General features: G+C 38.4%; 1 protein-coding gene across 3 annotated transcripts in view; it reads right to left on the bottom strand.

Annotated features, from left to right (window-relative positions):
* USP15 (ubiquitin specific peptidase 15) overlaps window positions 1-12,792 on the bottom strand; it is a gene marked incomplete at its 5' end in the record, with an annotated part of 69,029 nt that overhangs the window by 16,389 nt on the left and 39,848 nt on the right. For 2 of the 3 annotated variants that reach the window (XM_084266011.1, XM_084266012.1), the window contains 2 exons: window positions 2,565-2,709; window positions 9,321-9,404. In XM_084266011.1, the coding sequence (XP_084122137.1) occupies window positions 2,565-2,709; window positions 9,321-9,404 (229 nt within the window). Of the gene's footprint in view, window positions 1-2,564; window positions 2,710-8,235; window positions 8,749-9,320; window positions 9,405-12,792 lie in introns of those variants that run through there. The other variant, XM_084266013.1, reaches the window with a different exon arrangement.

Below are 12,792 nucleotides of genomic sequence, written 5' to 3' on the forward strand. Positions count from 1 at the left end.
AAAGACCAAATGTGTTCAGAGTGCTTTGGCCACAGGCAGGACACCTCTAGCCAGAATAATTCAGCGTTACTGTGGTAACAGTAGGAGGTGAAATTAATAGCAAATTAGTGCAGTGAAATGTACACTTTCAGTGTCATTAGAAAAATATAGCAAGAGGAAGGTGACAGTAGAACTTGCAGTCTATGAGACCTCAGGGTGTTAAAATCTTGTCATACTTTATCTAAGAAATCATGACAGTGTTTTTTAGTGAATCTTAAAACTCTGAAGAATACTCTCTTTGAGAAATACAGTAGGTAGAATTGAAAGATAGTTTATGCTTCCTTGCATCACACCATCAAGGACATACTAAAGGTACCATGCCAAACCAAAAGCTGCACTGCTCAATAAACACCTCATTTTCTTACCCAGAGTACTGTCTCATGAATCAGCAAAATTGTATTTATTAATTTACACTACAGTTTGTCAGAACTTATTTGAACACTTGATTCCCCAGATATAACTGAAAAGCAATGAAGTCAAAGCTGACATGATTTAGGATGCAGATCTCAGAATTAAATCCAGAAGATACCATGGGTTGCTGATATGAACAGTAATAAGATTAAGCTGTATAAGAAACCTAAAGACAATAACCCATGCTTACAATTCTCACCTAAGAGGTTACTTTTAAACCTACTTATGTGCAAATTCATGTATACCAGTTTAACACAGGTTTGAATAAGTAATTAAAATCATCCTGGTTTTAATCAGTCTGGCCTGATGAACAGTGTAGTATGATAAAACCTCCCTTTGTACTAAGAATATTTTTAAATTCAACTTTAAAGAAAATATGGTTCACAGAAATGTTTTTTTTCCTTACAACAGCATAGTGATGTAATTCAATAACCAAGAGAGGTTACATACAGAACTTTTAATGGGTGGTGCAAAATGTGTGTCCCTCCCCCTATCACTTCAGCCATCTTTTGTGCAGCATGCTAAAAAAAAAAAAAGGAATACTTCCTGCTCTGTTCATTTTTTCTTCAAGCATCCTCATGAACACATTTTTAGAAACAAGAATGAATGGCATTTTATGTATGCCTTATATAAGCAGGCTGGGGGCACTGACTGGTTTGAACAGCTTTGCATAATGTGACCCAGTGGTCCTTTCCTGGGGAAACCTGGAAGAGCCAGCAGCGCATCCCTGTGGGAAAGGTGGCCCATTACAAGCTGGCTGTGTTAGCAATAGTAGCCAGAGGCAAAGGGAAGCAAGCCTTCCTCTCTATTTGGCACTTCTGAGACTGCTGTTGGAGCACCATCCTGTTTAAGACTCTCCAGTAAAAGAAAGAATGGAGGGTGGGAGAAAAACCCACAAGGAAAGGCTGAGAGCTGTATGCATTTGTTCCACCTGAAGAAGACAAGACTAAGGGGAAAGCTCATGGCTGTCCACAGCTACTTAATAGAGGCTACAGAGAACTAGAGCCACTCTCTTCGGAAGTGCACAGTGACAGGACCAGTGTAATGGACACAAACAGGAGGTTTGCATGATCATTCTGGGGTCCCTTTGAACCCAAATTATTTTCTGATATACAAAAGAATAGAAAATCTGAAGAAACTATGAAACTCTGGACTATTTCTTCTTCTGAACAAATTTCAGCTTCATAAACTTAGCTTATCTTAAATGACTTTTTTTTTTTTCCTGAACAGGCTAAAGAAGGAATTAAACTTTTTTTCTTTTTTAATCACAAATGTAAGTCAGGAACCCTTGTGATGACAAAGAAGATTAACTCTGAAGTATGCTAGGCTAAGATGTAGCATCTTTATACTCAGAAGGAAAAAAACGTGGACAAAAACTTACATCTACATTACAGTTTTTTGACATAAGACTGTCTGATGACAAAACATAGAGTTCCAAGACTAAACCAACCCAAATTAAACTACCACTTCTTTCTGATCGTTAATTAATCTACTACTGCAGCTTCCACTTAAAAGGACTAAAGTTTTATGTAGGTTTAAGAGTAACACTACATATACTAGTATTTCTCTTGCAATCATAGCAAAGAAGCAGGCTATGACTTTCCTGCATAATATCTCATCCATGAAATAGTCATTCAAAGGGGAAAGGTCAATGGGAAACATATCCAAAGGTTCCCTGAGCGTTAACGTGCGTACTGGAAGTACACAGTAGCTAGTTAGAAATGAAGGCCCAGTAAGCCACCAGTCCCCAACTTTCTGACATTTCAGCACTACACTCTCTACTTAAGCCCATTTCAAAAGGAAAATGTATTTTTCTTGACAGGCATGCATGGCAATCATTACAAAGAGCAAAGAATCCCATTGAAGAGTTCACTCACGTAGAATGCTGGTCAAATCTCTTTCTGACATTGATGACCATGCAAAAACAAGGGAAATGATGAAAGCAGCCACGTACATCATCTTTACTAGTATAACAATACAGATGTATTACATCTTTACTTTTTTTCCTTCCTGCTACTTAATGGAGTCTCAATATTAGTTTCCAAACACACCAAAATATAACAAAATACGTTTCCAAATAATAAGACAAGCTCATTTCATTCCCAAGTACGTACCTGAATTGCCGAATTCATGAAACATGTATTCCCCAAGTTACTCAGGCCACACAGGCCTGGCTGCTCATTGTGTCTTCCTGGCTCTGAATAATCATAATTCTTATAAGAAGCATATGCTGGGAGACAATAGTTTGAATTTTTCACACTGTAAAAAAACAAAGCATCTTTCATAATGTAAACATGTACTCCGTAGTACTTTAATACATACCAGTAGTTTATAAACTTAAATGGTTAGAAGTATTTAAGTTTGGTAATAACAATAATTTCAATTTAAAAGTCACCTGTGAAAAAAACCAAAGATCTCAGGTACTGCAATAACTGTAATTATATCCCTACCCCTCTTTGACAGGAGCAGCTTCACAGCTTACTCTATTCTTCATTGCTCCATCAAATTTAATACACTCAGACTTTAAACACCACCAGCAGCAATCAATCATTTACGTCCCTTTTGCATCCTGCTACTGCAAGAGTGAGGTCGGTGGGAATGCGAATGCGGAGTTACAGGTGAAAGCTGAGATTTCCAAGGCCACTGTGGCATAGCTGCCTCACTGCATCAGAGAGTCTATTTATAGCTTCCCTGCTAGGACAGCACAATCCAGCATGCAAATGCAGGAAAGCCTTGAGAGGTAAAAGAATGCGCAAAATGCCCTGCACTAACTTTAATATAATGCTCTGCGATGCATCTGTTTGGAGAGACTGGAGAAGACCTAAATAGGTAAAATGGTAAGATTTAAAGCAATTTGTTTCCAGATGAAATCATACAGACACTAAATAGTTAACAAGCCTCAAAACAGTAAAGTAAGCATATTCAAGAACACTAGAAACGCAAAATAAGCTTGTAAGAGGATGCTCTGTAATATTAGGGATATTAGAAAAAAATAACCAACCAGGAAGGTTAAACTCCTAAACTATTTCAGGCACCGATCATAATGGAATCTGCATGACAGTAGCTTTGGCTGAAGTTCAAGAGTATTTCTGCAGTTACTAAGCATTATTCATGTTAGAAGCAACTTGAACAAAAATTTGAAAGTCAATTGCTACAAATGACAAGGAAAAACATGCAGTGCAAAGAATCAATCCAAATAAACAATTGAGATTTATAATGGTAAAAGTCCGAGGATTCAAGTGCCCAACGGTACTCTCCAGCCACTGCTCCTGAACAGTGTCACACTTTTTACATCCAGCTGAATTCCAACTGTCCTGTCAGTGTGCAATTACTCACTTCTCATGATTAACAATTGTTTTGTTTCAATAACAAGAATTACAAAAATTTCAAACAGAAAGGCAAGAAAATTTCTCCTTTTGATGACTTCAGGAATCCATGTAGTTCATAGCTCCCGTGTAATGCTGCTGTTCTCAAACTTTTACATCTGATGACTTCTTCCCAATAGTGGGCTTTCCTATCTTTCCTTCCCTTTTCCATACACATCCACATAAAGCTAGTTTAGCCTGTTCAGCTTAATCCTAACTTAAATGCTTCACTATAGTTTACACAACAACCCACATACCCTTCAAGCTTACTTCTGTGGTCAACCCTTCTCTATCATTATCCCCTGGCTCACCCACACATGAGAGATTCACACAGAAAATTACCTTCCATCTCCCTTTGCAGCTGCAGTCTGGATAATGAAATCAACCCCAAATCCCTTAAGGTGGGAAGACTTACTTCCCCCAGGAAAAAAAAAAAAGCACACGCTCACCACTGGTGCTAATGCAATGCCTACAACATAACCAACCCACCAGCCTAGCCCAACAGCAGCAGTACAAACACACACATACAGGATAAACAGTAAGTTTCTACTTTCAGCCCTGCTTACCTCCTACTGCTTTCCTCACCTGACTCAAAGATTACACTTTTCTCATGGTTAATAGCAATCTCTTTTGGCAATTTAGGAGACCTAGGGGTAATAAACAGACTGAACATACTTTTCCTGGGGATTTTCAATCCCCTTCTTTTCATTCTCTGCAGCTTTTCCCCCTTCACAAACTGCCACCTTAGGAGGGACATTAGAAACGCAATGGGTGTCTTTTGGCTATCGCACATTCACGTCAAAGATTTCCTCAGATTAGTGAAGTAACATCACTGTAATTTAATTCAAGATAATGATAATGCAGATAGATCTCTGGTATTTGTTTACTCTAAGGGACAAGCTGTCAGAATTTACTCTTAAAAGCAAAAGCCATTTCTGAGCTCTTTCATCTTCTGTACCAGCCCACAGAAATATATCTGAGGGGTTTAGAGAATATGTTTTTTTTTTTCATGGTCTTGAGACTGGACAAAAAATAAAGTATTAGTTACAGTCACTAGTAAATGGCTAATATTGGAAAGCAAGACAAGTCTACACAAACTTCATTCAAACAAAAATGTCCTAGAAAAAGTAACTTGAGATAGCATGCCCCAATCTCTGCTTTTCCTGCAAGCCTTCAGAAAGTTGGCTTTAATGAAGGAATAATACATGGAAAAGTAGAAGGGTAGTATTGGAATGGGGCAGTCAAGTAAGGGCAGTAACAGAAAGAAAAGACTGATGGCTCTTAGACAAAATCATTGCTCAAAAAGTCAGGCGAGACTTGAAAAAGTGAAACCACCTCTAGACCCTTGAACAACGAGAGTTCTTTAAGTAGGGAAAACAGCAAAGAGAGGTTTCCAAACGAGACTTTGAATCATCTGTGACTCTGTAGATTTTGAATTGCATGTGTCATATATGAAATGACTTGTATGTACTGTCTGTATCCTGCCTTTAAACCTCAAAGCAGCTTTTAGAAGAACCAAGAGCACGTGTAGCTGGAACTCTGGGAAACATGCTTTGGAAAAGCATCGCTAGCTTTAGAAAGGGCACAATCTGACCATGGAGTGCCACAGACCAACAACAGGTGCTGCAAAAGCAAGTTGAGATGCAAGAATAAACTCAGAATATCAGAAGTTTGGAACACTTACTGAGCCCCTTTAACACATTGCCAGTGTGTTTTTGTGACCTGCCACTTTAACAAAACCGAAATTAGGTTCCATCAATTTTCAGAGATGCCTGAAGCAGCAGGAGAAGCCAATGTCACTATACAAAGACTATTGTCCTTGTTAGTGTTCATGATCATCCTCTAGAGACTGAAAGATGGCATCCTGGCCTGTATTAAGAACAGTGTGGTGAACAGGACCAGGGAAGTAATTATCCCTCTGTACTCAGCACTGGCTAGGCCCCACCTTGAGTACTGCATTCAGTTTTGGGCCCCTCAGTACCAAAAAGATATTGAGGTGCTGGCGCGTGTCCAGAGAAGGGCTACAAGGCTGGTGAGGGGACTGGAGAACACATGCTATGAGGAGCAGATGAGGGAACTGGGATTGTTTAGTCTGGGGAAAAGGAGGTTGAGAGGAGACCTAATTGCTCTCTTCTACAACTACCTGAAAGGAGGTTGTGGAGAGGCAGGGGCTGACCATTTTTCCCTGGTGACAAGTGATAGGACAAGACGAAATGGCCTCAAGTTATGCCAGGGAGGTTTAGATTGGATATTAGGAAAAACCTCACAGGGAGGGTTGTTAAGACATTGTAACAAGCTGCCCAGGGAAGTGGTGGAGTCTCCATCCCTGGAGGTATTTAGAAGATGGTTAGATGTGGTGCTGAGGAAAATACTTCAGTAGTAGATGGCAGGCTAGGGTGATGGTTGGACTTGATGATCTAAAGGGCCCCTTCCAACCAAGACAATTCTATGATTCTGTATCTTTCCATTTACCTTTTGAAGCCCAAAAATTCTTACTGCAACTCTATGTACTTTGAAGTACACAGTATATTAATGGATACGTATTCTCGATCACTGAACTAGGATGCCTTGAACATACATACTGACAGAACTGCAGTATGCTGGGTTGACCCTGGATGGAGGCCAGATGCCCACCAAAGCTGCTCTATCTCTCCCTTCCTCAGGTGAACAGGGCAGAGAAGATATAATGAAGGACTCGTGGGTCAGGGAGAGATCACTCACCACTTATCATCATGGGCAAAACAAACTCAACGAGGAAAAAATATCAATCATCTAATTTACAGCCCAATCAAATGGGTAATGAGAAGTAAACCCAGATTTTAACATTACTTTCCCACACCCTTCCCTTCTACCTGGACTCAACTTTACTGCTGATTTATCTACCTCCTCCTGGCAGCAGCACAGGGTGACAGGAAACAGGGGTTGTGGTCAGTTCATCACATGCTGTCTCTACTGCTCCTTCCTCCTCAGGGTGTGGGGCTCCTCACACTCTTTCCCTGCTCCAGTGCGGGGTCCCTCCCACAGGAGACAGTCCTCCATGAACTTCTCCAAAGTGAGTCCTTCCTGCATGTTGCAGTTCTTCATGAACTGCTCCAGCGTGGGTTGCTTCCATGGGGTGCAGACCTTGCTCCAGTGCAGTTCCCTACAAGATCACAACTCTGGCAAACAAACCTGCTGCAGCATGGGCTTCCCACAGGGTCACAGCCTCCTTCAGGTATCTCCACCTGCTCTGGCATGGGGTCCTCCATGCACAGCAGGTGGAATCTCTACTCCACATCATCTTCCATGGGCTGCAGGGGGACAGCCTGCTTCACCATGGTCTTCTCCACAGGCAGTGGAGTAATCTCTGCTCTGCTATTTGGAGCACCTCTCTCCCTCCTTCATGATCGACCTTGGTGTCTGCAGAATTTCTCACATCTCACTCCTCTCTTTGGTAGTAAAAAGCTGTAGCTAGGCTTGTCATTCCTCTTTAAATATGTTATCCCTGAGACATTACCACTGTCACTGATGGCTCTGGCCTTGGCCAGTGGAGGCTTTGTTTTGGACCTGGCTGGCATTGGCTCTCTCTGACCTAGGGAAAGCTTCTATAGCAGCTTCTCACAGAAGACACCCCCCCTGCAGCCCCCCAGATACTCAAAACTTGCCACACAAACCCAAAACATGCCGCTAAAGATTATCCTGTATTATACACTGTAGTACATTATAAATCTGTGATTTTAAAATGTTTATTTTAATTCATCCAAATTGGATTACTGCGTTGTAAGGTAAATTGTATACTTCTGCAGGGAACATCTGCTTTACATAACATGCAGATCTAGAGAGTTTTGACTTAGAAGAGAAAAATGGCTGTTATTTCACAACACTACACGTACCCACTATCTGATTTACAAATGCTTATAAATTAAGGCAGTTCAATGTACCAATTCCATATCAAATCTGGATTCTGTATCACTTCCTTTTAAACAAAGGCTTCTGTTGAAAATACTCAAATTAAAAATAAAAAAAGAAGAAACAACCCCAGAATTTTACCTTGAGTTCTAAAAGCTCCCATTTTGGATTCAAAATAAACCAAGAAATAAAAATAAAATCAGCTAAAGCAAGCGAAGAAACTATCTTTAAAAGCCACAAGAGCTGGCAACAGGTTTCATAAGTGCTTCCTAAAAATAACTACAGCATCACTAGGGAGAAGCTAACATTAAGAACCAGAAAATAAAGAGGGGAAAAAAAAAGACAAAAAGACAGCCTTGTTGGCTTGATTTAAAATGATGGCTCCCTAGGAAAACGTAACCGTTAAGCTCTGGTTTTGGCATAACAACTACCTTTTACATAAGCAACTGGGAAAGGAGAGATTAGTTCTCAGCTGGAGGCTCAGTTCTGGTCAAGTAATTTTTCACACATCCATAGAGACAATATACTTTTTATTTACTACATATTCACCGAGTACAACAGACTGCAGTTAAATACATGAATTTCAACTGTTTAACAGTGAGAGCTGGGGACATTCACAACTGGAAGAAGTACAAATGAAACTTCACCCATTAGGAAAAATCACTTCTGATAAATGCAGTATTTAACTGAAAAATATTGTGTAAGGTATTTAATATTTATGTCACTTTTTTAATATTTAACATCTTCACGTTTCATCACAAAATGCTTGTTTGGAAAAGTATTTTAAATTTGAATGAATTTTAAGAATAAGTCTCTTAAATTTCCCCTAGTTTGCACAAAAGATGAGGGCTTTGGTTTCACACATTTGAAAGATGCTCCATTGTCTGCTAAAGTGAAGTAATTACATTTTTTTCTATACTCACCAACGTTTTTACAAAAAATAATTACAACACAAAGCTTGGCCACTGGAATACAAAAGATTTTCTTTAAGAGTTTTATCATAATCTTCATTAAGCTTCTGATTTGGCATATAATGAAGAAAACCCTAAAAAATGTGAAGCCATTTTTACTAAGCCTCTTCTAATTGCAATATTCAAGCACACAGAAGTTAAGTTGCTGATAATTAATCAATGGCTATAATCACTATGACAACCATTACAGCTAAAGCAATTAATCTGTAGTGGTCTCAAATAATGTGTGACATCACATACATTGCTGTAACACCTTATCATCAATAAGTAAGGGAAAACCTGACTACCATAAATGGCCAGTTTATACTTTCTTTGTTGTCCATCTAAATTCAGGCAGGGTAATAACATCTTTTCAGCATGATAAATTTTAAATAACATCTTCAGATATTTTCTTATGATTTTCAACCTTCTTTTTCATGTCTATGCTACAAAGGATCAAGAATTACCAAACATCCTTAACTTTGTTAATTTCCTGATACCATGCTTCACAACACCTACACTATGAAATAATGACCAGCAACAATTCACGATCCAAACACTGCAAAACCAATGAAAATCCTTAAGACAGGTGTTATAAGACATCAAAATTTATTCATGTCACACTGGGGCGATTAAATTAAATAATGTTTTAATGTATATTGCTTACTTTCTGTTGTTCATGTTGTTATAATTATTTGATAGAGATGGAGAGATCTTTGGTAAAGTTGAAAAATTGGATGCACCTGGGGACCTTTAAAGATATGAAAATGATAAATTAGATAAAAAATGCTGAGATATTAAAAACTATGAAAGAAAGGTAACAAATGAACAATGCATATAAACAAGCATGGAAAAGAAGTATTTTTTTAAAAGTGGGCAAAGCACTAAAGTACCCAGGACATATAGCCCTCAGAATTCATCTTGTAAAACTTCAATTGCTTCATGGTACTTTAAACTTTCATATCATATTGAAGAAATAAGTTATTAAAAAAAACCCCAAGGAACAAAAGAAAAACCACAGGCCTCTGTGCTAAGATTTGTTTTCAGTTTATAGCATGACTATATATATTGAGATGTTCTAAAACCTGGAATGTAAAGTTTTTAACATGTATTTTTTATAATTATTTCATTTAACTGTATATAGATGTTGAGACAAGATAAAAAATTATTAGGATACATACTAAAAATTTAGTGTAGTACCAGCATGAGACCATTTAATTAAAATTGTCTTGTTACTATTGTTAAAAATATTCCAGGATATTATGCACAATACTAAATAACCTTTAAAAACATTTGCTATGCCAGAAGTAATAGCATCGCTTATCCCCACAGTTTAACACTATTTTAAAATGTAAGAATCCTGATCATTTTCATCAGAAAGACCCTCTGTTATATACAATATACAGCTATCTGGCATTGTACTCTTCTTTTTTTCTGATTAAACCTTAGATAACCATGGAAAAGACTCTAAATATTGAAAGGATTTTAGGCACCTTCATGTTTTTGTGCGCCCTACGCAACTCCAACTGGTTTGTAAGAAGCTCCAGCTGTCACTGGAAAGCTTCAAAATAAATTTCATGGTATTAAGAAATTCTGCCTGTTCAGGATTTTTTAAGGACTTTTCAAGAACTAAATTCTGCAAGCAGATAAAGAGAGGGAATTTTCCTGAGTATATTTTTGTATTTATTTTCAGATTTTTATTAATAAACTTTTTCCAAAAGAAAAGAATACATCACTATGTGAAGAAAATGCTACTTAATTTTTAAAGTATTCAGACCAACAGTCATGAAACTTTCCTGTAGATTTCCTTTATCAATCTAAATCCTCTTCCTTGAACATTACCTTCAAGGAAGCAAAATACACAGACCGTGTCCACAACAAAGATATAAAATTAAGTAAATTAAACTCCACTTAAAGTCAAGACAAAGGTTATTATGCCCATTCATACATATAATTATTTCAGAAGCTACTTGAACTGAAATTGAACTTTTCAAAACAAATCTGAAGCTTTTATATCATATAAATCAAGTTATATATATCATATAAATCAATACAATACAGTTTTACATTTAAAAACTCAGTGTATAATTGTTGCCTAAAATTAAAAGAAACCAGAATAAAGTATATAAATGAATGTCTGGTTTCCACATTTGTTTCTTAGAGAAGCTGACCATCAGTAGCTTTACTCTTTGATAGCATTTGCTATCAAATACAAAGTGATAATAACAGGTAAAACACTAAGAGATTCCTACTACGCTGAGGTGAGTGGCCTTTCTGCTTGCTTACAGCTGCTTACATTGCTAAACCCTCCATACAGAGAGTAACCAAATTCATTCACAGCTCTTACAGCTTTTAATAAAATGCAAGTTTGGGAAAACTTTCTAATGACATCAGCAGAAATCCCTGCCCTGGTCATTTAAAACAAACAAACAAAAACCAAAACAAGGTTAATAAAAGACCCTGAAAAGACAATTAAGTGCTAGAGTTCTTATTACCACACTGCAGTTCTGCATTTAGAACTGTACAAAAAGAATGACCAAAAGTATCTACTCATAGAACAACTGCAATGACTTAGGAGTCTCTTAAAATAAAAGGAGCAATCAAACGTGCAAAAATCAGCTATGTTTTAAATGCAAGGCTCTAAGACAAAGAATACATCCTCTTATATACTGTGGTGTTAAAACACGACAGAGGGATGTCCAATAAACAATTACTTGCTTGGCCAAAATAATAAATTTTAAACTCTGGTTGTAAAGAAACCAATGATCATTAACTGGCCTTGTTTTGTCATGTGTAGAAGAAGAGTAAACCAAATTCTCAGCATAACCGGAAAAAAATAATCAGTAACTATGCAACAGATACATTTGAAAGGTAACTTTTTATGGTCTAACAAACAAATCCCACAAAATTACTTAGTATAGTTTAGCATTTTAACAGTCCAGCAAAAGAGAGGTCAAAACACAAACTTTATTGCAGTCCAATGCCAAAACAGACAGTAACACATTAAATACTGGCTTCCCTACACACTTCATCACCCCTATGGCAAAACTGCTCTATACTTAACTCCCATAGTGCTCCATGGTAGACACATAAATACGGACATCAGCAAATCCAGCTGCAATGAGAACAGTTCTTTTCTTTCAATAATCAGTCTGTGGGCATCTGCTGTAGATTGCCTGGATTCAGGATAAAAAAAATCCAGACAAAGCTTCTTCAGCTAGCTTGGAGAAGCCTAATATTCCCAGGCCCTCGTTCTTACAGGGGACTTCTAACCATTGCAATACCTGCTGGTGGGACAATACAGGTTCTGGAGTGCACTGATGACAACTTCCTAGCAACGATGACTGAGGACCCAAAGGGAGAGGTGACTGGCTGGATCCTGTTCTTAGCAACAAGGAGGGATTACTTGGTTATGTAAAGGTTGGTGCCATCGGATACAGTCCTGGAGAAAAGGGGGGCCCAAGAGAGCTGGTTGATATCCTGGGCACCATCTTCTCTAAGCTCAAGAATGGTACACCCCGACACGTAGAAAATCAAGCAAAGGTAGCAGGAAGCCTGCATGGATGAACACGGAGCTGACCCTACTCAGATATGAAGAGAAAGTGTTCGAGTGAAAGCAGGGGCAGATAACCTAGGAGAGACAGAGATACTGTGCAACAGCGTAGGGATAAGGTCAGGTACTCAATGCTGTCTTTGTTGTCTAGTCTTCACTGGGAAGACCGGTTTTCAGGAATACCATACCCCTGAAACCAAAATCTGGTGCAAGGCTGACTTCATTTTGGTGGAGGAGAATCTGTTTAGGGAGCATCTAAATGTACTGGAGATACCTAAGACTGTGGGGCCTGATGGGATGCACCAGCGCTTAGGGATCAGGTTGATGTTACTGTTGACAGCCCTCTTATTTGTTTTTGAAAGGTCCTGGCTATTGGGAGAGGTTCCTGGATACTGGGAGAGTCCAAATGGCACTTATGTATTACTGAGGGCAAGAGAGCAGATCTGGGGAACTAGAGGCTTGTCTGGCTCATCTCAATCCCAAAGAAGGTGATGGAGCAACTAATCCTGGAAACCACTTCCAGACAGATGAATGACAAGAAGGGAACAAGGACTAGTCAGAATGGATTTATGAAATGGAAATGTTG

This window comes from Gallinula chloropus, assembly GCF_964237585.1.
Source record: "Gallinula chloropus genome assembly, chromosome: 1".
Lineage (NCBI taxonomy): Eukaryota > Metazoa > Chordata > Aves > Gruiformes > Rallidae > Gallinula > Gallinula chloropus.